General features: G+C 42.5%; 1 protein-coding gene across 2 annotated transcripts; it reads left to right on the top strand.

Moving 5' to 3' along the window:
- Positions 1–4576: 4576 nt before the first annotated feature.
- Positions 4577–26866, top strand: LOC139295976 (rap guanine nucleotide exchange factor 4-like). Of its 2 annotated transcripts, none has more exons than XM_070918203.1 (30): positions 4577–4644; positions 8798–8940; positions 9502–9590; positions 10901–11047; positions 16495–16567; positions 16988–17043; positions 18256–18362; positions 18446–18567; positions 18945–19128; positions 19417–19501; positions 20160–20220; positions 20995–21071; positions 21603–21749; positions 22065–22159; positions 22273–22358; positions 22608–22686; positions 23131–23281; positions 23373–23461; positions 23567–23594; positions 23700–23775; positions 23968–24114; positions 24332–24429; positions 24671–24796; positions 25033–25211; positions 25795–25885; positions 26003–26053; positions 26233–26320; positions 26418–26482; positions 26578–26632; positions 26739–26866. In XM_070918203.1, the coding sequence occupies exons 1-30, from the start codon at positions 4577–4579 to the stop codon at positions 26864–26866; spliced, it is 2991 nt and encodes a 996-aa protein (XP_070774304.1). The 2 variants fall into 2 exon arrangements, with proteins under 2 accessions (XP_070774304.1, XP_070774303.1); XM_070918202.1 differs by having other exon boundaries at positions 22065–22165.
- Positions 26867–27438: the final 572 nt, after the last annotated feature.

Genomic DNA, 27438 nt, shown 5'->3' with positions numbered 1-27438 from the left:
GCTAGCCAAAGGAGGGAGGGGAGGAGAGGGGAGGGAGGGAAAGTGAATTGAAGAAGAGATGGAAAATGAGGGAGTGATGTCAGGGTGGGTGGCAAAGTAAATTTGGAGAGGTATAGGCTGTGAGAAAGTGAGTGAGGCAGAGTAGACGGAGACAAAGGATGGAGGCAGAAATTTAACCTGGATTGGTAGAAGTGAAATGTGACTCAGGGGAAGGCAATCATATGAATTGAGTGGTGCATGTGGATAAATCAGTAAATTACAGGTATGACAGCTACTGGGGGATAATAGTAAATCCCCTCTTTTTAACTCAGCAGTGGTATTTATAATTGATGGCGGGTATGATGAGAAATAAAGGGATCCGTGTGCTGTGTGCTGACATAATCCTCAACTCCTGTCACCAGCAGGGGGTCACCTTGACTTCTAGAGAAGATTGTGTTCTTCCCTCCTCAGGCTCACATGAGCATTTTTTTTATATTGAGCATGATGACAGTCATGTCTACACACACTCACACACACACACACACACACACACACACACACACACACAGCCAGTATTCACAACACTGCCATTCTGTTTGGATCTGTGGAAAGTCATAATGTTGAGCTGGTTGATGATGATTGAGCAGTTGAAGGGGTGATGGGGGTGTGTGCAGGAATGAGCCTGCTATTACTTTTTGCTAAGCCACACCTTTTAATGAGCGCTAACAAATCAGTGTGTGGCCTCTACACAAAAAAGCTATAAGACCCAGATTTATGACACTCCAGCACATCTTCCTTTTATCAGAGCCTCACAGACACATGGCTGAAATCCCCTTATCACACATACTGTATATAGGTATACATGTCAGCTGATAAGTAACAAGAAACTGCAGTACACAAATGGCAAGCATATGTTTGTTGCCATTACATAGTCCCCCAGAGAGCGCTAACAACTTTATTTTTAACTGTGAAATGTCCCTCTCAGTACATATCTTGGTCACAATTATTTCACAAGATTATTTGATTGAAGGCACCCTTTTAAAAATGTTAATGTTACATATTTACATTAAAAAAACAAATGTAAACTGGTACATTATTATGTGATACTTTTTTAAACTGTCAAATGTTAATATGGGTGTCTGCCTCAAAGCATGTGTGTGTGTGTGTGTGTGTGTGTGTGTGTGTGTGTGTCAGTCAGTCATGTAGGCTGCATTTGGCAATCATGACCCATATGGTTATCTGTTCAGTCAACCATATTTAGAGTTTCCCAGCTTCACGGGGGAATTGCACTCAATCCTCTGAACATTTAAATGCAGACACACACACACACACACACACACACACACACACACACACACACACACTCTCTCTCTCTCTACTCGACCCATGGCTGGGATGAACACACAGGTCAGCAGTTTAAATGAGCAAAGCACGGTGTAGCAGTTCTGCAGCTCTCCACAGGTATTTCATACGGTGCTCTGAATCAGTCTGTCGCATCCCTTAAACTGCAGCTTTTATAGCTCAAGTATTGGTGCATCAATGAATCCATAAACAATGATACTGCCACTTTGTGTCTAGATTGTGTACTGCACATACATTATTTTAACAACATCCATGCCATTGTTCTAATTATGTGCAGATGAATATGTAGAGCTCAGCACTAACACTGACAGAATTATGGATTCAATTCTCACCAGGGTCAAACATGATAAAAACTGGTCTTCATCATACTGCGATGTGCTTTGGAAAGAAGCCTCCGCATAGATATTGTTGTCCTGCAGAAGCCTCAGATGGACATACAATTTAGTGCAGCAGACAATAGCTATTGTAGAAAATATGTTGTGACTGTGGAACCAAATCCTTAATGGATTCAATTAGAATGGATCAATGACAAAGTCAAAAAACAACTTGATAATGATTAATTGATAAAGTCAATATGTGAGATTTTCTTGATATAACAAATAGATTTTAAAAAATGAATTAAATCATTCTGGGTGCTGATAGATGGACTTTACTATGGTTTTAGTTTAGGTGTTTCAGTGTATTAAGAGGAAACGTTTTTCAGAGAGAACATCTTAAAAATAGAACATTACCAATTTTGAGACAGCTGGACTCACACACACCCATGCACACACCCACACACACACTTCATTTTAACAATATGGTGAAAACTTGCTCAATCACCCTGCAGTATTACAGTCATGCGTGCTGAAGTGCCATTTCAAACAGATGCAGTAAGGCAAGCGTAAACATCCACACACACACACACACACACACACACACACACACAGTTGCAACAGGTGCACACATTCACACATTGTAATTCACCTGATGCAGTAGAACTAACAGCTTTAACGATGTCAGTATGCAGGATGAAGGAAGACAAAGAGGGTCAGAGTTGGAGGAGTTGCAGTAACGGTTGCAACAGTAATTCCCCCGCCTCCATCCAGCCTCACATATTATGTTACAAACAATCCTCGTCTTCCTCTTTCTGTCTGACCTGCCATGCTTTTCCAGAGCACCGAACACAGAGAAAATCCCTAACTTTCTCTTACATCATCTGATGTCTCTGTTACCCTCTCCCTGTTTTTATGCATGGGACATAAGTTATGGTTTTAGGCAGTGCTGAATACTCAAAACCTCCCTGCTCCTCATCATCCGCTCTCCCTTCCTCCCTCCCTTTGCTGCGGTGGCTGCGGTCATCCTGGTGACGGGCTGCATCTCTGCTGCTGCCTCTCTCATCACTTGGGTTGAAACAAAACAAGTGAAACTAACGCTGCTCTGCTGCTGTTTATACGCCCTTTGACGTGAGGCATCCATCAATGCCACAGCGTCTTGCACTGATCTTTACTCAGGCATATCAGAGCCTCTGTAACAGAAGCTATGTTCATATACATTTTTTGTGCTGCGTTGTCTTATATGGATGACTTAATACTGACAATGCTCTGATTTAGCTCCTCTCCTCCTTTCTTGATTCTTGATTCTGTTTATCATTATTATACTTTGGGCAGGAATATAAAACATTGGGTTAGGGTATATATATATTGTGAAAGGACACCACATTGATTGAATTTTGGTTATGTCTTTCTTATTCTTAAGTCTGCAATACCATTAACTGACAGTTTTCTTAACGAGTTGGATTATTCCTGTTGGTCATGATATCCTCATTAATAATAATCAGATGGGTGTAAATCGGAAGTGTGCACACAGACTAAGTGAAAGTCTAAGCGAAAAGCCCTGCTTCAAGCTAAGATTTAGCAACACTGTCTCCGCTACTTCTCGCTTGCTACAGTGGGCGTGTCGATGTATTAAGCCTACAAGAAATTGTTTCACAGCTGTGTAAATAAGCAATTGAGGGCCAATCTGAGGAGTCATTCTTCTGTAGTGAAGATAATACAACCACTCTGCCACTTGTTCTTCTGTCAGTTTTTTTGGTAGATCACTTTGCTACTTCTTGACCAAGTTCTCCTGTATTTGCAGAAAGTTAAAAATGTCTATTTATACTCCTCCCTTTTTTCTCATGTTGCATGCCAATTTCGTGTTGCCTGCTCTGCCTCAATGCCCTGGAAGGTGACTGTTGAAGTTGAATAGGAACAGAGATTTCCTTGCGCTGCATTGCACCGGGGGGCTTTTTACTGTAGGGGGCAGAGGCGAAGATGGAAAAAGATGCTCCTCCTCTCTGCCTGCAGGGATTCCCTGCTTTCACTGTATTGTGCAAGAATCCCTATAGTTCCACTACTTTGTGGTCCTACCAGGACTTCAGAGGAGATGGGGATTTCAGTCTTTCTTCAGCATGCAAGCTGTGATTTGCCACATGGAATGATTTCCTCGCCTGTCAACTTTTACATGTTTCACTAATCAAGTCAAACTCCACATGTACGGCCCAGGTGTGAGCATGGGACTGCGAGTGACAATCATTTGTTAAACAAGATGCCAACACCTTTTGCGATGGGCACGTGAGCACTGCTCGCAAATCACTTTTGTGGGACAAGCCAATCGTTGGAAAATGAATGTTATGATTGTTTACATTCCAATGCGTCCTTGTTGGGTGTTAACCCTGACCTCACACTGCAGCAGCACCTGAGCTAACCATAGAGGCATTGAGGCTGACCAGAATGACAGGGGGCACTTGACTGGCCCTGCACTCCCCACCCTTGTGCACATCACTGGTATAAATAGTACATGTAGTCACACCCTCAAAATACTGTCACGTTATTGATATTGAAGTATTGATCAGAAGCATTATATGTCCTATAGTAGGCTACCTAGATCCCTTGTACTTCAACTGACATTTGAATATATTCTATCCTAATGTTGAATTATTTCTCCAGTCATTGCAGAGTGTATGTCATGCTGTTGTTGTGAGCCCTCCAGTTGCCCTCAGAAAGCCCATTAAGGCAGAGTGACACAAGTCATCTGCATGCCACGATGAAGCAGCAGCAGCAGCAGCAGGCTGTAGTTGTGTGAGGCAACTTGAAGCAGAGGGGCGGGGAGGGGAGGGGGCGCAGCCGGAGCTCACATTCATTAACGACTACCGACAACCGGGAAGCCTCCTCCGGTAGCACCACAGCGCCTCACCGACACACGGCCGGGGAAGATGGTCGCGGTGCAGACGTCCCCCAACTCGTCTCCGTCGGCGGAGTGGATCTGCTGCCTGGATAAAAGGTGGGTGAATAACACTCTGCGAGACTCTTCCACGCCGCGCATCCCCACACAGCGACGCTTGTGTTTTCTCCTCTTTCATTTCACCCGCGTGATGAATCGCAACCGGCGATCGCTGCGTGTGCAGTGTGTGTGTGTGTGTGCAATAATAGCATGATACGCCTTGTTTTCAGCTTACTATAGGCTACTGTCATTCTCAGTGTATATATACCTCTCATCCAGTGAAGGTAAAGGCTGCAGTGCATAACAATACACCCCATATTTATATATATATATATATTTTCTTTTTTTTAATTCCTGTTTTTGTGTCTGCTCGGTCAAAAAAGGCGTTGGTGGCTTCGAGGTTCACTGGGATGTCTGCACTGCATGGGCTGTGATAGGTGGCTGCTTAGACGCACATGGTTTATGTCAGTCGGCTTAAATCAAATAGCCATACATTTTTAAAATACTACTGTGGCGCGTATGTTAGCGATTTCCTCGAAATGAGGATTAGAGGCAGGTCAGTGCATTGTTTCCCCCCCCATGTTTTGCCACAATGCTGCATGTGAGACTTATTTGTCTGGTCTGACTGGACAGGTCAGAATGACTGAACAGCCAATTTACAGTATGTTACAGTACTATTTTCATTTCACAATCCAGACGCTGCAGTGTTTAGAAAACCTCCAAACGTCCAAACTGTATCTAAAGGTCTCATGCTGGAGGCATGCTGTGCCAAAAAAAAAGAAGCATGGTGTCCAAGGAAGAGGGCTTAAATAAATAAAGAAGATGAAATGGCAGCCAGTAATTAATGTAGATGATACACTTCACACCTAAAACAAACAATCATATATAAAGACATACACCCCACGACTCATACACCCACACGTACTGTACACACCTCAGTGTGACACATCCTCATGTTACCATTGGCAACCTGAAGCTACCATCTTGTCTTCTCAGCCTCACCTGGAATAAGACTGGGTGCATGATACAGTGTGTGTGTGTGTGTGTGTGTGTGTGTGTGTGTGTGTGTGTGTGTGTGTAATGGTTATTTTCATATTTGATTAATCTGCTTATTATTTTCTGGATTCATTGGTTCGTTGTTTGGTGTGTAATGTGACAGAAAATAGTGGAAATGGAATGCCCATGATAGTTTTACAGAGTGCAAGGTGATGATGCTTGTTTTGTCCTGTGGAAAACCCAAAGATATTCTATGTACTATCGTAAAAAACTTAGTAAACCACTTAATATTCACATTTGAGAGGCTGGAACTACTAGATTGCTCGCCATTTTTGCTTAAAAAATACAAGGAGTGTGATCCTTACAGTTCTAAAATGTTTCCAATTGTTAAAAAAAAATCATCCACCAAACAGCATGCTACAGTACATCTTCATGCAGCTGATATGCAGTAGTAAGGGGGTGTCATTGGGAGCAGCTGGGTCGTAAGATTAGACTGGACAGGATCTTATTGTAGAGCACTCAATGCTTCTCAGCTATGCACCTCCTTATTCAATCAATATCCAGCAGAGTGTGTGTGTGTGTGTGTGTGTGTGTGTGTGTGTGTGTGTGTGTGCGCGCATGCTTTCATCTACAGTAAGTGTTGATGTGAGCAAGTGAAGAGAAAGAGATGAGGAGAGGGGGAAGGTGAAAGACAGACAGAGGTTAAGATACGACTGTCTCTAATATATCTGTCTATAAAGACATTTATTGCCAGTGAGTGTGAAGTATGTGCGATAAGATCTGATTCGTTTTGTTCAGGTTATAGACTGTTCGGTCAACACACACACACACACACACACACACACACACACACACACACACACACAGAGACACACACACACACACACACACACACACACACACACACACACACACACACACACACAGACACACACAGCACTGGTCCAGATGCAAGTTTAGGTTTAATGTTCATCTGTTGCAGGAAAATAGAGGCACAGACAGTGTTGGGACCAGTTCACACACTTTCAGATGACGTGGAAAACAATAAGTCCAAGACAAAAGCAATTTCCAAGAGAAAAAAGTTAAACCTTTCATTTGCAAATAAGTCAGGAGTAGTGGATGAGTATGTTTTAAATGATGAATTGTAAACTGAGCTGTGATAATGTGTGTAATATTCAGTGTTTTTAACAGGATCTCAGGTTGTAAGTGGTGATGCAGATGGGTGTCGCAAGAGCTGTGCACGTCCAATTCAAGAGTCTCTCTGCCACAGTAACGTATTAATCTGCCAGCTCGGGAAATCTGTTTGTGTTGAGGCCGTCTGACATTTTGGTTAGTTGCAACAAATCAACCTATGATTTATTTGTCTGGAAACAGTGATGTATTTCCAGATGGATGTTTCCCAAAACAATCTGCAGAGCCTTCTGGTGTCTCTCGATTTTCTCTTCAGTGTGTCATGCCGGTAAAATCCGGCATGTGTGTGTATATGTGTTGCTATAATTTGTGAAAGCTGAGATCTCTGCTGACATGAACAGTGGGGGGAAAAGGCTGAGGAAAGGAGAAGTCAAGGAAGAGAGAAAAGGGAGATGGAGGGAGAGTAAGATGAGGTGAACAGCTCTCAGGTCACATCCGTCTCACACCAATAGGGGGGAGGCAGATTCCTCTGGACAGGCAAGGAGCGAGCAAGCGCAGGACCACGGAGAAGAGAAGGAACAAGGGTTTAACCAGGGGATTATAACTGATGGATCTTAACAGTTTCACTGTAGACGGATAGGTGAAGGGTGATGCTGGTATTACCCATTCAACCCTGCTGAGTTAACCTTCCTGTCTCTCCCTGTTGCATTAGTGTGGGAGTCCACCTGTCTAAACCATTAACCCAGCCTACACTGGGATATGGTGCTCTGTCGGAGCACCGAGGGCCAGAACGCAGGCAGTAGGAGGATGATGGGAGGATGAGTCAGACTCACAAAAAAAGGGAGAAAAAACAGAGAGAGGAAGAAAAGACCTGTCTGTAAATGTTGTGGGACAGGAAAATGTGTTGTGCAGTGCAACCCTTTAGGCTAAGTCTGTGTTTATCTGGGAGTACCGTCCCTGGTACGGAGGACAATCAACTACTGCTCGGGGACACAAATATACGTGTGTTTATCTCAGTATGTACATGTGCGTGCAGAAAGGGGGAGTCATGTGCCAGTAATGGAGAGGAGAAAATGGGTGGCTTAAAGAAGAAGCCATTTGTTCTTTTCCATCTTTGCCTGTCAGGTTCCTGAGAGGAACCGGCAAGTCTTGAGGGAGGAGGAGAAAAAAAAGGCTGGAGATTAGAGAAATGTTTAGTGGAGGCAGACAAAGGAGGGAGAGAGAGAGATGGGAACGACGGAAGAGGAAGGAGTTGAAGGAGGAGAGGGGATAGACAGCCTCTCGTCTGTGAAGGAAGAAGCCCACAGTGCATTAGCTATTCTGTATGATCGCACACACATACATACACACGTGCTAGGATGAGTCACTAGCAAAGGAAAATAAGATGAATGAATGTGGCTGACTGCAGTGTGTGTTGCTCTGAGACGTTTTGGCTCTGTAGTTTTTCACCACAACATCGCAGAACAGAATGTTTAAGCTCTCAGATCAAACTTCTGTGTGTTCTCTTGTCTGTGTCCAACAATGACGTGCTTGTCCATGTGTGTGTGTGTGTGTGTGCTTAGATTTAATCGTATTAGAAATAGCAGCAGTACAAATGAGATCTTACATCAACACCCTGTGGGGGGTCTGAGCCAAGAGAAGTAACGCCTGCAGCTCTCCACTGTTATCGCTAAGACACCAGGCCGAACAATGGAGCAGCATGCTCACATACACACACACACACACACACACACACACACACACACACACACACACACACACACAAAGATAACACTAAAACAACAGAGCTGCCTTTTCTCTTAAAGGACAATACCACTGAATTTTCATGTTTTAGTCCATTAACTTCTAATTGCAAATGTTTAACATCACTGCCAACCACTTTCCAAAGCATACTGTAGGTTTTTGATTGATTTCTTCCCCTCCATGCAGAAATGGACTCGCTTGAGATAGATAATCCATCACAGTGAACAAGTTACGTCATGCAGTTGAAAATAGTTTTGCAGTTAATAGGCCCAAACATGAAACACCATGGATACGGTTCTTTACCACCTAATGTTGGCTTTAACGATGGTTGTTTTGTGCGCAGGCCCTCGGAGCGCTCAGGAGAGGATGTGGACATCATACTGACCAGACTGAGAGAGGTCAAAGCCTTCCATAGGTTCCCACCTCCGCTCTTACTGCAGATCTGTGCCTGTGCCTTCTATGAATGTCTGGAGAAAGGCATCACGTGTATGTACATGTACACACACACACACACACACACACACACACACACACACTGTTGTGCTTTTGTGTACGACAATGGATGCTCCTGACGCTGTCAGGCTCAGAGTAGCTCTCTATAGTAAAGCATCATTTTACAGTATGTGCAGTATATTATTATATGACAGTCGTGCTGCAGAAGATCCCATTGCTATTTAAGACTGTTTGAAGCATGATGCATTGGAATGCAAAGTACTGTTATTATTTTAATTCATGTGTACACACCTCTACTCACAAAAATTATGCAAGACTTTTTTTTTTAATGATTTGTGATATTGGATTGTATAAATAAAATTGACTTTTAACACATTCACAGGATATGGATGTTAGCATATTTGATCAAAGTCCTGGAGAAGCCTTTGCATGGCTACAATGATTATTGAATTTCAAATAATTGTTTTGCCTATAACATGTCAGAAAGTTGTGGTCTTCAAATTGTTTTGTTTAGATATCTTATTACATTAATATATGATTAATATAGTCCCCTGAGTGAAATCTGCACTGTTTAATGTGTCTTACTGTCCACAGTGTTTCGACAGGGAGACATAGGCACCAGCTGGTATGCTGTCCTGTCAGGCTCTCTGGATGTCAAAGTGTCAGAAACTGCCAACCACCAGGTGAGATCAACGCAGACTGGAGCTTCATTTAAAATAACCTGCTTAGTTTCACTCCTGCCGTGTGTCTGCTCTGTGTTTCCTGTAAATCATTTGAATCACAAATGAATGAATGAATAATTAATTGAATCTCGACTCATGGACACTACAGGGTGCTTTCTGTACTTTCCTTTCTATTTTTGTGTGCCATGTTCCTATTCCCTCACATGCTATTTTTATCATAACCTTGTGTGTCGAGATCCAGGCTGCTCTGCAAGTGCTCCTCATGTTGGAGAGCTGCTCCTGCACGACTCTCTTCAATGCTGACATTGTTCAAGTACATTAGCACATGTCGCCCTGCTTAAATATGCCAGAGCAAAGCTGCCACAGCACAGAAAACAAGTCCTCTGAGAACTGCTGGCTGTTATACCCTTTATGGCAGAATGTAGAAACAGGGTTATACTGTACATATAGAGGAGAAGAACAACATGTGGGAGAAGAGAGAGAGAGAGAGAGAGAGGATTTGTTCCCAGTTAAAGACAGTGATAAGAAGCTCCTCCATTGTGAAACATCCTTTTTATGAATGTAGCCCAAAAGTGCCATTGGTGGCCTAGTTTCTGTGGCTATATTTGAAATGTCAGTTTGGACAGCTGAAAAGGTTTCCATAGCATGCAGAATATTTGTCCAAATCAGTGGACAGTGTGGGTATATGTGTGCGCATGTGTATGTCTGTTTGCTTGCCTCTAGTCTGTCCAATTATATCCAACACCCAGAGATATTTTCCTTACAGGAGACTCCGTTTACCAGTCCCTCATGTTTGAATATATTTGCATTAATCATCATATATTAATCTGTCTGCTCTTCATGTCTGCCCATTTTTATAAAGCAAACCTTTGGATATGTCTTTTTGCTACAGCTGTGGAGTGTCTTGGGCTGCAATGATTAATCGATTAATCAATTTGTCGATTGACAGAAAATGAATCAGCAACTATTTTGACTATTTTGATATCAATTAATCGTTTCTGAAGAACAGAATCCAAGTTCCTACTTTTTTCTTGTTTTAACATTGTATCAAATTGAATATTTTGGGGTTTGCGCTGCTCATGTTACATAGACCAAACGATGAATCAATTAATTGAAAATATAATCATTAATCATTAATTAATTGCCCTAGTAGTGTCACAGTTGAGCAGTTCAATACTAGCCACAAGTAGCACCAGTATAACCATTACTATTATTGACCGTTACTCTACATTTTAGCATATTTAAGTGCGCACATTTATTCTTTAACAAGCCGCAGTTTAAACAAAAATGTTGTGTGTGTGTGTGTGCAGGATGCGGTCACTATCTGTACGCTGGGGATCGGGACAGCATTCGGGGAGTCCATCCTGGACAACACACCACGCCACGCTACCATTGTCAGCAGAGAGACCAGTGAGCTGCTCCGCATCGAACAGAGGGAGTTCAAGAGCCTCTGGGAGGTGAGAGACACAGAGAGGATTTAAAAAAAACTGTACTGTGTGAAGCTGCAGGAATGTCATGATTCAGCATGAATTCTGTCTTGGTAGCGTGCCTAAAGGTTTCCGTCCTGGAAAAAGTATCCCTATAGAGACTGCAATTTTTCAGACCACCATCCATTGTAATTGTGCCTTTTACCACAAGAGGGCTGTCCACCATAACAGTGCCTTTAGTTCCACCTATTAGATACACACCTCATAAAGAGATAGAGAAGTGTGTATATGTACTGTGCATGCCTGTGTGTGCTCATATGTAGTACTAGATGTCTATGATCGCTGTGGCTTAGTGCAGCATTTACAGTACAAGGGATCACCAAAACAATGCATCAAGAGCTATGAACAGTATGTGTTCTATGTTTCGGGCTGGCAGTATGGTGGGAATCTAAAAGTGATAAGTGCAGGGATCCCGTGGCTACTTTTTTATTGTCTGACTCAGCACATTGCACCACCAGGACTAAATCAGCTGTGTGCTTAGGTTTCCTCCTGGTACCTATAGATTTATATCAACACGTTTTGATTGAGTTGAAATGGTAAAGAAGAGGTTAGATAGGATCATATAGCAATCTGATTAACTATCATTATGCTGGTGAAGATGGCTGCTCGTGATCTGCTTGAATAAATGCTATTCTTTTATCTTTTAAAGATTTATATTTTTTTATTTGATAGTGACAGCAGCAGAGAGAGAGAGAGAGAGAGAGAGAATAACGTGCAGCAATTTTGACAGGAAAAACACAGGCATAATTAATAACATTAACTGCTCCACTCCTGTAACTTTCCATTCCAGTAAATAACATCACCTGTGCTTTTCCTGTCAAAATGGCCTATTCAGATGGTGAATGAGAATACAACATAAATATCTGTAGATTTTGAATTACAATGACTATAGGACATATACAGTTTTTTTGTCTCTGAAGAGAAGTCACATTTCTCTAGAAGAAGAAATCAGAACTAATTTATTGCCTAAATTAATTTTAAGAGAACATGTCCCAACTGGTGACCACTCAATACTTAAGAAACAAACTTCCATTTTTTTTTAAACAGTAAGAAATTGATGATATCAACAGCAGTGCATCTTTCCTTTTTTGCTTAAACATGAAAAGATCATACACTGGGGGAATTACAATAAGCAAGAGTATTGATATTCCTGGCTCATATTGGTATATTGCTGACTTCCATCAATGAAACACATCGCTCTGTGCCACGCCTAAGAGAGGAGAGTTGGCTTTGTAGTAGTGGCCTCTCTGTGGGCCTCCTTGATGAGGTTACCCTCTCCATTCACAAGGTCCCTATCAGAGAGGAAGTCCCGGCAGAGCAGTGGATCGCTTTAATATAGCTTCACAGTCAGCACCCAAAGGCTTCAAGTGTCTGTCCTGCTGTTTGCTCAAGCAATCTCTTATTTTGGATCATCATATCCAAAAGGTCCTGTTTTCTTTTAGATTCTAAATTAATTAAGTTTTTCTCTTTAGTTGTTTCACATATACATCATTGCTTTCATGTGATTGTTATAGGACATTGTATATCTAATTGTAGGGGAACAGTTTTTTTTGCTTGTTCTCGTTCACACTGAGGTCGGAGGTCAGGCTCAAATTACAGAAAGGCGATATATGTAAATAATTAAATAACTATATGCCCAGAATTATTACTTTTGTGTTAAAGGGATATTAAAATGTATGTATTTAAAACAAACCCATGGCTGAGGTTGGTTAAAGCACACATGCCACATGACGGTTAATTAGTGATGCATGAAATCAAGTGTATTTCAGTAAATTCTCCCCACATTGACCAGCCCAACTCTTACCTGTCCTCTCAAGCAATTTCTGAAGCGCATCAATATCAATATAAACCAAAAACAGTATATTTATACCTTGTTTGGCCACATACCTGATGTCGGCCTCAAAGTAACTCGACTGTCGCGTGCTTATGCATGCGTATGCGTGCAAATTGCGTGCACATTTTACTGACTGATTCATTGATAGTTTATCTGACTGAGGTTTGTGCCAGTTAGAATCTATGGCCCCGACCATGGCTCTGAAATGTGCTGTGTATTGATAAATCCATTGCGCTGTCCGTGGTGCTGAAGTAGCAGACGGATTTGAAATGGATTTTCTCTCAGCCCCGCCCTTCTGTCAGTTTCGCCTTGGATCTCTAATATTCTCTGAACTATATACTATAAATGCTCAATTCTATACTATATTGTAGCCTATATACTCTATAGAGTAGCGTCAAGTAGCCACTTTTAGTCTTTTTAGTTAGACATGACTACAGATAATGTTTTTACTGTAGATGTTTGGTGTGACCTGGCAGTGGAGCAGGTAATGTGACCATGTTAACCTGCACTGACCACACTGTGCTCAGCTGCTGCAGTTACATAATTCGAGGTTTATACCGTCAAAACTATGGTGTGTTTTGAAAAATAAGCATTAGTGGGGGATGGGAGAGTGCTCTCATTGGGCCATCCCCCCTGTTAAAAATCAACAAATCACCGACTGGTAGAGGCCATCGCTCGGGAGCTCCAATCTTCCGACCTGATGTTTTGATTCAATCAATATATCTGTTTGGCAGGGCAGGCTGTGCGCAAACAGGAATTTATTCATTTATTAAAAAAAAAAGTAATTAATTTTAGGAGGCCAAACAGCAGGTGCTCAAGCCCCCTTTGAAGTCGATCTATGCACGTGCATGCTACTACATATATGAAAAAAGTTGTAAAAGTCTTTTGTGGCTCCAGATGGAGCTGTGTGAAGTCCTCAAGAGACGTCAGCGTCGACCTCTGCAGCCCGCTCCTCATCTCTGCTCGAGGCTAGCGGCTCGAGGCTACATTAGCTGCTACTTGCAAAACACACAAATCTCCAACCGAACTGTCGGCAGTTGTAGTTGCATTGTGGATAATGTAGGCACCAAGTTTTTAAAATATAATAAAATACAATAAAAAATACAATACGATATCTGGTTCTGCTGCATCGATTTTGACATTGTACATTGAGTCCAAGAATGTTATAGAACTTTAAATCAGTGGAGTACATTTTTAAGTGCAGGCTTTTATTTATGGTAGCTAATGTGAAACATAACACTCCCTCAGTGATGAAGTCCGGTATATGAGGCTTTAATTACTGCTCTGAGGAGTGACAGTAGACAGATATCATGCAGCATTTTGCACATAATAAAGGTTTTGGTTCTGAAAATGTGGGTTTCTTTTGGCTGACCTTGTCCATGTGTTATACATGTATAAAACATTTTAACAAGCTCATTGTTAAATGATTGTGTCATAAGATATGAAAGACTTGACAGCATTAAAAAAACAGTTTTGTTCGGAATCAAAAATTGATATGACTGTGAGCGTTGTCTTTTTCTGCTCTCGATGTCAGTATAAAACACATTAATATATTCATTCTTTGTGGAAAAAAGAATGAACTCTTCAGTATTATTTTTATTACTAGATGAGTAGAAATCGGGTTTACTGAAACTTGATATGTCCATTTAATGTCACGGCAACATGTATAAAATTGAAATAAGACAATAATTGGTTATTAAAGTGTGTGTGCTATCATATTATCAGGCTTGTAGGGTGTTTGTTTGTCAACTAAGTGCACTCAGTCTCTCTGTCTGCTGTCTATTTTAGGACAGTAGACATAAATCAGAAAGCATAGCCCGAGGTTGTCCTCTTTTGAATCTTATTCAGCTCATAGTAAAAGGAGCTTTGTGTTTTGTGTCTATGTGTGTGTGTGTGTGTGTGTGTGTGTGTGTCTGCGTGTGCATGCGTGTGCATGGACTAATTTGTGTGCGTGTGCTTGTTTGTGGCGAGAACTAGAAAGCTACGGGATGAAGGCAGTCATGTGTTTGATGAAAGGATGAAAGGGGAAAAAAGCGCTGCTCCATAATTCTAACACCAAGTGACAGTGAGATGGATAAACACGGTGTAAATGTAAAACAGACGTGTAAACATACTGAATATCAAACAGCGGATGGGTGGCTGGCCTGGACTATAGCGGGCTGGTATTGTCCTTCTCGCTTTCTTTTTCCCTCCTTATTTACTCCTCTGTCCCTTTCACCTGCCCTACAGTTCTCTTGCCCACTTCCTCTCTCCTCTGTTGGCCATGTTGTGTCTTTTGCCAGCCTCCTTCCTCTCCTCCCTAACCCTCGCTACTCCTTTCTTTCCCTCCTCTGCTTTCCTTTCTCTGCCTCTCCCTCCCTCTTTCTCCTCCTCCACTAGAGTAGTTTGGTCGTACAGAGGCTCGGATCACCGTGGTAACCCGTGAGAGAAAGTGGTTTGGTTCTTGGCTCGATTCACAGCGAGAGAGGGAGAGCAAGAGACTGAGAAAGACACTGGAGCGACTGTGTGTGTGAGAGAGAGAGAGGAAGAGAGAGGGAGGGAGAAAGAAAGGAGGGGAGCAGCTTGTTTTGAGCAGGATGCTATCCGGTGGCTTGTGTGTGAGTTGTAGAGGAGCAGAGGGCAGCTCTCTGGGGTTTCAGTCCCTCCAGCATTAGGCAGCTGAGTGTGTTACCTCAGGTGAGTCTGACTCCTCGACTGTGACACTGTGTAGTCTGTGGTGTGCATGTGGGCTAGATAGTGTTTCACTGTTGTGTTTCCTTGTATTTACTTTTGTTCTCTTTTCACAAAATGAAATTGAAACTTCTAGAAATTGTTTGACCTGGTTGTGTGTGTTTGTGCAAGAAAGACATCGGCAGGGGGGTGTTTGTGTCTTTAGGTCAAACAGATTTTCTGTCTCTCCCTCTCTCTCTGTAAGTGTGTGTGTGTGTGTGTGTGTGTGTGTGTGTGTGTGTGTGTGTGTGTGTGTGTGTGTGTGTGTGTGTGTGTGTGTGTGTGTGTGTTCCTGGCAGCCCTCAGAAGGCATAGGTTGCTCGGTAATGACCTTGCAGAAGAGCAAATGGCACAATCAGGCTCAAAATGACCTGCTGTGTATACTTCAGTGTCTCTGCTGTAGAAATGCAAACACAGTTTATTGTTCTTAACAGCTGTAAGAACAGCATCTGTACACATTTAGCAGCTCTGGTTGCTCTCATTAACCCTGGTTTGAATGCTGCTGTGAGTGTGTGTGTGTGTGTGTGTGTGTGTGTGTGTGTGTGTGTGCGCGTGTGTCTGTGTTATATAATGTTAGTTGTTCTGCATGTAAATGATCTTGGTCGTACAAAGGGCTTTGTTTTGAGGAGCACTTGCAGCATGAGTGTTTGAAAGTAACACTGTGTGTGAGTGTTTGTGTGTTAGTGAGTGTTTGTGTGTTAGTGAGTGTTTGTGTGTTAGAGAGAGGCAGAAAGAAATGTTACGAGTCTTGATGTTTATGATGGTGATGATTATGATGAAGACTTATAAATGATCCATCGTAATAATAGAGGTGTAGATGTTTTCAAGATTGACATCAGTTATGATGTGTGTGTGTGTATAATGTGTCTTGTAGAAGTATCGTCAGAGCTTGGCTGGACTGTTGGCCCCTCCTTATGGAGCTATGGAGAGTGGTTCCAACAATGACAGTGAGTAGACACACACACACACACACACACACACACATACACACACAAGTTGTACATAAAACATTAAATAAGTAATGTAGCAATGTGAAACAGAGGTCAGATAATGAATAGGTTGTATTTGGATAAACCTTAAGCACCAAAATGTAAGTATAATGTAATAATAAGTATTATACCTTGAAAAGGAAGAACACTTATGGGATAAAGACTATGTTGCATATCTGTCATTCTGAAGTACTCCTGCTTCCTTTTCGAGATATTATGCTTGTGTCCCACCGGACATCGTGTGCAGTAGAGCATGCCTCCCTGCATGTTTTAGCATTTAGCATCGAAGCTACACAAAGAAAAGGTTGTATTTTGATGTTCTGTGAATGTAAGAATCTTCAGTTCCACCAACTTCACCGCAGTTTTTTTCCTCCTCAGGACTCACAGACAAGGACAACATGAACTCAGACTCTGCAAACAAAGCTCACAACAAGGTAAATACTCACTCCAGCTCACTGCTTGGATCCTGAAGGTCTGTCTTGGATTGGAAAAAAAAAAGAAAAAGCTCAGCATGGCAACTTGATCCTTTTTAATAAACTCTGCCAACACATTTCAGAGAGCTGTGCACTTCCTTACGGCACACAAAGCATGAATGGACCAAACTCACAACCAATATACTGTGGCCCAAGCAGCCTCACTTTGTCTTGGACTCCTCTGCACTTCACTGCTTGTGTCAGAATATCTGAGTGGACAGGGCATGGAGGGTTGAGCCAAAATGTATATTTTAGTCTCATGTGATAGAGCTGGACAATAGATGAGTGATTTAATGTTTGGAAAAATGCTGTAGTTATTATCTGAAAACAAAAATACAAAACAAAAACACCATTCTGTATGTTGTGAACAGAGTTGAGAGTAGATAGTAAAGCCAACCACAGTGTCATAAAATGGTGCACTGCTGCATACTTTCATGTTTGTGAATGAACCAGAATGCCAGAATGGATTTTGGATGTGTGTGTGTGTGTGTGTGTGTGTGTTTGTTCGGAGAAGAGACAAGTGTGGACTCACAGCTGTGATCCTCTGTAGTTATGCTAATGCTAGCTAATGCATGCACGTAGAAGAAAGATCCCATCTGCCCAATTAGCATGCCTTGCTTTGTTGTTTTCAACAGCAGCTGTGTGTGTGTGTGTGTGTGTGTGTGTGTACACATCTGCACCTTTCCTCTGTTTCTAAGGTGCAGGTGTGCTCTTTGTATAGAATGTGTTTGTGTGTATGTGTGTTATATAATGCTGTACTGTGTGTTACTAGCATTAACCTCAGTTCGGGGTGCATACATTCACATACATCTCTTGCAGTGTGACTTTCAAAATCAGTGTTAATAATTTTATTGTGGGTTTATGGAGGTTTTCCCTCTGTTTTACAAAAGAATGTATTGATTTGGATCGCCCATAAGAATAAGCTGTTTAACCTGGTAATATTAGCTTACCTGGGTACTAAGATCTATGCCATTATTCTAGTCAGTTCGTAGTGTAAATATTGTAGTGAGGTCGCCCGCGTTCAGGGTCGACTGATAATGTGCCGTTTCAGCTTTCTGTTCTTCAAAATGTGGTTTCAAAAAGAGTCAGCACAAATATTGGAAGTGTTGACTGTTGGACCACTACTCACGATCGGTTCATCAAACTACCTGGTTGTTCCTGTGTGCTCTGCAGATTCCTTCAGAGAAGCTGCAGAGAGCGGGCAAGGTTCTCCGCAACGCCATCCTGTCCAGAGCCCCACACATGATTCGAGACAGGAAGTACCACCTCAAGACATACAGGTAAGAGTGTGTTTGTCACAGAATTATGCATGCAACAGCATTAGAAAAAAAGTGTGGATCTTATTGGTATGTGTGTATTGCAGACAATGCTGTGTCGGCACAGAGCTGGTGGATTGGTTGGTGCTGCAGAGTGCCTGTGTTCTCACACGGTCCCATGCTGTTGGGATGTGGCAGGCACTACTAGAAGAAGGGGTGCTCAACCATGGTAACTAAAACTTTGCCTTTCTCTATTGCTTTCTCACCATAGTGTATGCTGATTAGCTTCATTCCATGCACTGCACAGATGTCATAACATGCAATAGTCAGTTCCCAAACCTCCTATTGCAAAGCAGCCAAGAAGTGTCTGTGGTTAAATCTGAACATCAATCACAGTGAAAGCGTCAGTGTGAATACCAGCGTGGAGATTAATTGGACGTTTTGAAGCAGGAGCATAAAATATATATTGAATCTTGATCTCAAATTCATACACTTCTCAGATGTCTGAAATTACCTTCTGATTAAAAAAATGATTGCTGAAAATCACCAGCCATGCACAGCGTGTGTGTGTGTGTGTGTGTTTAAATGTGCTTGTCTGCTCTTCAGTGGACCAGGAGCTCGGCTTCCAGGACAAGTACCTGTTCTACCGATTTCTTGACGATGAGGAAGAAGACACGCCGTTGCCCAGCGAGGAGGAGAAGAGGGAGAGTGAGGAAGAGCTGCCAGAGACCATCCTCTTCCTCGCTCAGATCGGCCCTGACGCACTGCTGCGCATGATCCTCAGGAAATCGTCAGTAACGATCAATAAGATTGCATGAACTTACATTACACTGGTAGCACATAACACATTACAAATCACCATATAAATATGGTATATATAACTTTCAACTATATACAGTACCATCATGTGAAATAATATAAACAAATCATCTGCAGTGACTACTTCCAGGACAAGAACATTATTTTAGCATTAGGATATGTCGTTACTAATTTTACTGCAGCGTAATAAGAGGTGAAGTGCGTGCATGAAATCTTCATGGTGAGTACATTCTGACAAATCTCTTGTGTGTGTCTGCAGGCCTGGTCAGAGGACAGGGGATGACCTAGAGATCATCTATGATGAGCTGCTTCACATCAAGGCCTTAGCTCACCTCTCCAATACTGTGAGTCAGCCGGGCCACTTTTTCTTTTAAAGGGACAGTACAGGTTTCCAAGGAGGCTGTTTAATTCACCAGAACCACTCGCGACAGTCTTTTTGTTTTTAAGACCAGAGGGAGAAGTTGTAGTCACTGTCAGCATTTCTCTGACTAGTGTAATGGGACGTTTTACACCAATCTGCCCCTGTGTTGGCAAGCATTCACCATGTGGAGGAGTCTTTAAGTCTGGAATGCCTCCACAAGTGTTTTTGATGTTGTTTTCATGCTCCACATATTCCTAGAATCAGTATTATGTGTATTAGATACACTTACATTATTACAGTAATGAAAAGTCACATCAAGTACATTCCAGGAGATGAAAGTGGTTCACAAACAATGTGATTACATTATTACTATCATTAAAATAAAGTTTTTAATTTACTAGTTTTTTTTCTTATTTCCTCCAGAACCCTTTTGATCACAGTGCTTATCAATATGAATTTCAGCAAAGTAAAAGTCTCATAAAGCAAAACTCTCCATGTGCTGTCATGATGGACTGTAGGGACTCCCAGGCCATTTTAATAATCCTTAAATAATCATGATCTGTGCATTTTACTGTTCTCTCACGTGTTTCTGCGCCGCAGATAAATGCAATATGACTTGAGCAGTGTGCTCTGGTTTGTAGGTGAAGAGAGAACTGGCGAGCGTTGTGATCTTCGAGTCGCATGCAAAAGCTGGAACCGTGTGTGAGTCTTCACTTTGTCCGCTTTGTCCTAGAATACACGTTTGTTTGTCTACATAGTGTACAGTGGGAGTTTTTAAAGTCTGAGACTGTGTCCCCCCTCAGACAGAATTGAGACTGTGCCCCCCCCCCCCCCCCCCCCGACACCCCCCATCTACTCCCTGGTTTTCAACACAGGGCAAATACCTGTATATGGATGGACAGAGGAGTGTGTCACTGTTCCAGGAATATAAGAACTATATCGATGGGACATTCTGAGCCTTATTACTGTCACACAGGAAGTATAATGTTGCCATGGAGTCAGTTACTATAGTTAGCTGTGGGCTCCAATTTGAGCCACGTTTCTTCTTTGCCTACATTTGTTTACATTTTGGCACCATTAAAAGTATGCAGAATCAGCTATTAGTAGTTCCTGTTTACAGTGTACACATGTATGTACAGAAAAATATCATTGGATTACTTTGATGCTGAAGAAAACTTAAAAATGTAATGATTCTCAGGCAAGTTCTAATTGTATTTCTAAGTGGATTTATTCGTGATGGACATCAGAGATAGTGATGTCCTCGGGAAGTGTAAGTCACACCGAATCTAAAAATATGTGTATCGTGTCTGAATGTCCAGATTTGACTTGAGTTATAACTCCAAGAAGGAGTATGAATTTTGATGAAAATTGCGGCTCATGCCTCATGTCTCTCCCTCTCCCGTGCTCCTGTTTGAAGACCTCTGGTGTACAGAATGTGTGTGAGGGTAATATATGTTTGTCCTCTTTATCTTCCAGTGTTCAACCAAGGAGAGGAAGGCACATCATGGTACATCATCCAGAAGGGCTCTGTCAATGTGGTTATCTATGGAAAGGTGTGTGTGTGTTTGAATGCATTCATCCTCCTACATGCTTATGTTTCCTTGTTTGACACATGAGCATTGTTATAGTTTTCTGTATGTGATGGATTAAAATGTGGCGCTGATCATGTCTGTGTGGAGCAGTATCTGCCCTGTGGGGCTGGGAAACACCAGCAGTAGAATTTGGCAAACTCTGCTCAGCTCACCGTGACTCATCACTATGATTAAATGGCTTAAGGGATTGTACGCATACACAATTTCACACCACACGCAGCTTTACAACCACTGTACAGGCGGATGTACTCTACATGTGCGTGTATGCACATTGATCACACCTGTACATACACACATGGGCTCTGCACACACACACAGAGACAAGCACAGATGATTCATCCCAGTCCCGATTGCTCCTGTTCCTTCCTGATTTTTCTCCAGGCCTTAAGATGACTAGTAAACTGAGTTTGTGCCTGAGCTTGTTCGTATCTTGGAGCATGTTTGTTTGTGTGTGCATTCATGCGTGTGTGTGTGTGTGTGCGTGCATCTTAGGGTGTGGTGTGTACACTGCACGAGGGGGATGACTTTGGGAAGTTAGCCCTGGTTACAGATTCACCTCGCGCTGCCTCCATCGTCCTGAGAGAAGACAACTGCCACTTCCTTCGTGTGGACAAGGAAGACTTCAACAGGATACTGAGGGTAGGCAGACAAGAGGTGGACATTTATCGTCTGGTGGAAGAGGAGTCACACAAGCACCAAATTACTTCCTTTGGTCCAAACTGCTAATAGCAGTGTTTGTATGTTCACAAAGTCACTGCTAAGTCAACATTATTTAACCCAAGTGACAGAACACTTTCTGCACTATATGCCAGGTGATGCTGCCTGACTATGATGTGTGTGTCTCCCTCCTCTGGCAGAGAAGCTGTATTACATTTAAAAAAACACATTCATTTTGCATTTTATGTGGAGTGATATTACTGATTTCTGTATACATGCATCTTGTTGTATTTGTAGGACGTGGAAGCCAACACAGTGCGTTTGAAAGAGCACGAACAAGCTGTGCTGGTGCTGGAGAAGAGTCCTCGCGCCTCCACTCTGGGAAGCATCAAGTACGTGTGAGGAGTCTTTTACTTACAAGTGTGCAGGAGATTGTATCTCACAGGCTGTCTCTCAAAAGTTGAGGCTTGTGTTTGTTTTCTTCACAACTTCTCACCTTTTGCAGGTACACTGTGATATCAGGAACGCCAGAGAAGATTCTTGAGCACTTCCTGGAGACTATGAGGATGGACATACATCACAGTGAACCAGGTAGCCAGATAGAAATAAATCTATAAGTAATGCAAAATGAACAGGCTATTAGGATGAATTAATTTTGAATAGATGGTTCCCAGAGATAGTCCAGACACTATATCAAATGAATTGTAATGAAGGAACAAGGATAGACAGAAAAGATAAATGTATTAATGATGAATGGCATCATCACTACCTTTTTGAACCTCTTCCTTTCCCATCTGACTCTCTTCCTTCTTGCTGTCTGTTTTTTTTCCCGTCTGTTAGACCCAGCAGTGGATGATTTCGTCCTCATGCACTGTGTCTTCATGCCCAACAGCCAGCTGTGCCCTCTACTTATGGCACAATATCCTTTCATCCTTTGCTCTCTCTGCGTTTATGTAATTTTTATGCAGACTGTCTGTGATGCCCACTTATCAGGTCGACAAACTGCGGCCAGAATGTTATGTTGACCACTCAGAGATGGACGGACACGTCTATTGTTTGCTGCCTACTATAACGGTGCTACTGACAGCATCTTGGATTGTGCAACTTACCGGTTCTGCTTATGAAAGTGCTGAAGCAGCAGTTGACCGTGCTGTACTAATGAACTGCACACCTCCCTTCACACCATAGTAACAAGTTGTAATCCCGACCGAGAGGCGCTTTTCTTATTGTCTTACTCATTGTAGTGTTCAGCTACTTGTGCTTTACCACTGCTGCACTCCGACAAATCGGATATCACTGTCTGATTATTGTATCAGAAATGTAAGATCTACATTTTTATGTTTATCTTTAACCTTGTGTGCACCTACCATGCGGCCTCTCCACCAGGCTCTGAACAGGAGAGGTTGGAGTATGCGCTCAACAGTAAGAGGAGGGCCCTCATTCTGGCCCTGCGCTGGGCTAACACACACACATACATGCTAGAGGAGGAGGCTGCTCCAATCTCCTTCCTTGAGGTCACTAAAAGTATCAAATATCAGTAAATCCCATAATTTACACAGATTATACGCACAGTCTGAGTGTGGTTCTTGCTCTCTGTTTCTGTAGGAGTTGTATGGGAGTTTATCAAATGATTCTCGGGTGTTGAGAGCGTTGAAAGACTTGGTTCCTGACCTGGAGAAAGTTGTCAAATTACAGTACGTTTCCCAGCTCCTGCACGTTAAACATTCACTGTGATGTTTTAGGTGCCAACCGCATTTATTGTATCTTTTGTTTGTTTCTACACTTTTTACATTTTGTAGCTCGGAAGAAGCCAAATCCACAAAAAAGGTATGTCCAGACTAGAGTTTTTAACAAAATCTTACAGTACATTTGACATGTTAGCTGCGTCATGGCATGGATGCTAACTACACACGCTCTCGTGTAATTCAACAGAAAACCCTAATACGACAGTTCAGCAACGGAGAGGAAAGGCTGCAGAAGAAACAGCCCATTAGGAATCAAGATGACAGTAAGTTGGTGGGAATGTTTTTTCCTTTTACTCTGTAAGTGGCGGGCACTGAAGAGCAAGATATTTTGACAACTCTGCCAGATTGCCATCACATTTTAACGTGGATATTCATGTTGTCAGGAGATTAATTTAATATTCTGGTGATCCCAAAAATATTAATCATTTCAGTATTATTCTTGTATGTGTGTCCAGTCCTATTGAAGGTGTACTGTGGTGATCACACGTACACTACCATCCGGGTTGCCGTGGCAGCGACAGGAAGAGAAGTGGCCAGCGCTGTGGCCGACAAGCTTGGCACCACTGATGAGCTCCTGTTGGTCCAGCTCAGCTCTGCTGGTGGTGAGAATACAGATTGATTTAGATTTGAAAGAGCAGTTTCAGTGGCTTCTTGAAAATGAATATACCCGAGACACATGATGAATACTGTTACCTGGGTATGTGTACTGTGTATGCAATCAAAGTGGTGTTACTTAATGGTCTCCATATTGTCTTTAGGTTAGTGTTGGGACATATCTAGGCAGTGATGAAAACTCAGCTGTCCCCTTTCTTCTTACAGAAAAACAAATCCTGAAGCCTAATGATGTGTCAGTGTTTTCTGGTCTGAGCATCAACGGGCGATTATTTGCCTGTCCTCGAGACCAGCTCAACAGTCTGGTAAGAGATGAGCATTTCCCCTGTTTACTTGGAACTTCTGAAGTTTTTATGAAATGGGTTTACAGTAATACCTAACATGCTTTATGGGAATTATCGGCACTGTTACACTGGATCTTCACATGACATTATTTGACAGATGCTACATGTGTAAAAATGCCTTGATTGTAATAGATTCTTTAATGTGTGTGAACATACGTAGTCTTTTAATGTGTTTATGAATTTGCACACGTGTGTTCTTCAGACTCCTCTTCCAGACCAGGAGGGTCCCTCTGCAGGCTCCATGTCCACTTTTGAACTGATGAGCTCTAAGGACCTGGCTTACCAAATGACCATGTTTGACTGGGAGCTCTTCAGCTGTGTGCATGAGGTATCACACATTTGCACATATGCACACTAAAAGCCACCTCAGGCCAGTCCTAGGAGACTGCAACACTGTACACTCTTGTAACAGATCGTTACAAGAGCCTTATTTCACACTTTGAAATGACGAGATTAGGTGCTGCGACATTGTTCATAAGAAAAACCCAGCGGGAGTAAGGCCTGATAGATGCAATGCGGCAGGACCTGTCCACTGGATTAACTGAAATCCTTCCTCTCCCTCAGCACGAGCTGCTCTACCACACGTTTGGCCGGCAGAGCTTCAGGAGAACCACGGCCAATCTGGACCTGTTCCTGCGGAGGTTCAACCAGGTTCAGCTGTGGGTGGTCACTGAGGTCTGCCTCTGTGGACAGCTCAGCAAGAGAGTCCAGCTCCTCAAAAAGTTCATCAAGATAGCTGCACAGTGAGTAGGAGCGCAGGCCTGTACTATGAAGCAGGATTTGAGGCTGATCAACTCATCTAAACGTACCGCCTACTGACCAATCAATTCTCTTGGAAAACGACATCACCAATCATAGAAGATCCCATGGAGCATGGGGTGCAGATCCTGAGAGGGTCTCTTAGGAGGGCAGAGTGTTCAGAGACCGGCAAAGCCCTTTGGCTTACCCTGATGGTGTTTTATATGAGAGATATAGATTCTGGTCGGAGGGATTGACTTATATGCATTTCATTGTGCCGCTCTGCTACCTGTAAACTTGTCCATGTGAGTGATTGGTCAGATGCTGCAAACACCGCCTCTTTCATGTGAACACACTTGTTGATATCCACCGTCGTGCGACCGCTCAGCGAGATCGTGGTTGTTAGGTTTAGCGAAGCCAGATAACGAAAAGATACCCTGGGTATGTTGAACAGGCCTCTGGTGTCACGCGCTTCATATGCTGGTCTGCACACATGCGCTTAGATGGAGAGTTTCTCATATACAGCTTGATTTTAGTTTCAGCTTAGATTTTATTCTCTTAATGTCTTGCTTGTGTGTTTGTCCATAGCTGTCGCGAGTTTAAGAACCTGAATTCATTCTTTGCCATCATCATGGGGATGAGCAACCCTGCTGTCAGCAGACTGAGCCAGACGTGGGAGGTAAACTTCGCCTAATAACCAACTAATCTATGTCTAGATCTTCAGTGAACTTTACACTGTTGCTAAAGTACTACATTCACGTCTCTTGTTGCTGAGCTCTTCTGTTTTTCCTGGCAGAAACTCCCCACCAAGTTTAAGAAGTTCTATGCTGAGTTTGAGAGTATGATGGTGAGTTGCATTGTATTGGGGTGGCAGCAGATAGCTACACATGGATATCTACCTGGGCGAATAAAAGCAAAACTACCTGCATAGCTATACCACTAGGGATATTTAAGAAAATAATAATAAAATAATTTGGGTGATTTCCAAATGTTTTTGAAATTGACACTGTTTATGTTTGGTGACAGGACCCATCAAGAAACCACCGGTCCTACCGACTCACTGTCACCAAACTGGAGCCGCCAATCATCCCTTTCATGCCCCTCCTTCTCAAAGGTACGACTCAGTGTAGAGAACAGAAGAGACTCGGGTCTCTCTCATGAATACCCCTGTATCACATGGCTGCTGTTAAGTTTCATTAATTTCTTTACAGATATGACATTTACACACGAGGGCAACAAGACTTTCATTGACAATATGGTCAACTTTGAGAAAATGGTGAGTTTCAGTGCACATTATTCATCACAGGGATATGTTATATGTGTCATACTGTCATAATATCTAAAGAGTCTCTTATCCTGATCTCTCTTCAGCGTATTATAGCTAACACAATTCGGCAAGTGAGGCACTGTAGAAGCCAACCTTTCAGTGAGTCTGCTCATTACTTATCAGCACACTTTCATCACATCTACATGCTGACTTTACACACGTCTCTCCAATTACATTCCCTCTGTTTCTTCTCTCGCTGTGTTAGATCCCGACATATGCCAACCCAACAAAAACCAAGCGGAGGTACGGGGTTACGTTCGGAAGCTCTGTGTGGTCGACAACCAGAGGGCGCTGACGCAGCTCTCCTACAGGATGGAGCCTCGGCGGACATGAGCTCCGAATCTTCCACCACCATCGCCTTCTCTGTGACGTTAGCATAAAAAAACAACAACAACAACAACACATTACCTGGATGAAATGACTCAACCGGTCGTTCAGTAGCAAATCACAACAGTCAGTGACTTTAGCACTATCATGGACTAGTATGGATCAAGGACTTGTACTGTGCCATTAAAAGCCTCTTTTTCCTGGACAGGAACTGTTCAGCTGCTCTCTCGTCGCTGTCTCAGCCCGCAGGCTGAGGGTTTTAACTGTACTAGTCGTTGCTGTTTGGGACCTGTTAGATAGAACTGTAATGTATAGAACTTGAATCAATATCCTGCATGACTGAACTTCATAGGCTTTGTGTTCTATACAGTGGATTTCTATCGGAGTGTCCTGTAATGTTGTGCTACCCCAAATGAGCCCTAGTTTACAATATATTACTGTACCTGCCTGTAAAGCAAAACCGTACTCTCCTGGTGGTCCTAGTCATACACACAAACGCAGACAACCCCATAAACCGTAGTAACCTTGACTCTACATTTTCCCTGTTGAATATACAGATAAATATGAAATCTGAAAGT

The sequence above is a fragment of the Enoplosus armatus genome, chromosome 14 (genome assembly GCF_043641665.1).
Source record: "Enoplosus armatus isolate fEnoArm2 chromosome 14, fEnoArm2.hap1, whole genome shotgun sequence".
In the NCBI taxonomy this organism is placed as follows: Eukaryota; Metazoa; Chordata; class Actinopteri; order Centrarchiformes; family Enoplosidae; genus Enoplosus; species Enoplosus armatus.
This window is presented reverse-complemented; position numbering and strand designations above follow the sequence as displayed.

Bases quoted from the DNA above. Each gene is read 5' to 3' on its own strand.
- LOC139295976 (XM_070918202.1), top strand. From the start codon at position 4,577: ATGGTCGCGGTGCAGACGTCCCCCAACTCGTCTCCGTCGGCGGAGTGG. The intron at 23,595-23,699 runs GTATGTCCAGAC...GTAATTCAACAG, and splicing joins AAGCCAAATCCACAAAAAAG to AAAACCCTAATACGACAGTT. The intron at 26,321-26,417 runs GTACGACTCAGT...ATTTCTTTACAG, and splicing joins CATGCCCCTCCTTCTCAAAG to ATATGACATTTACACACGAG.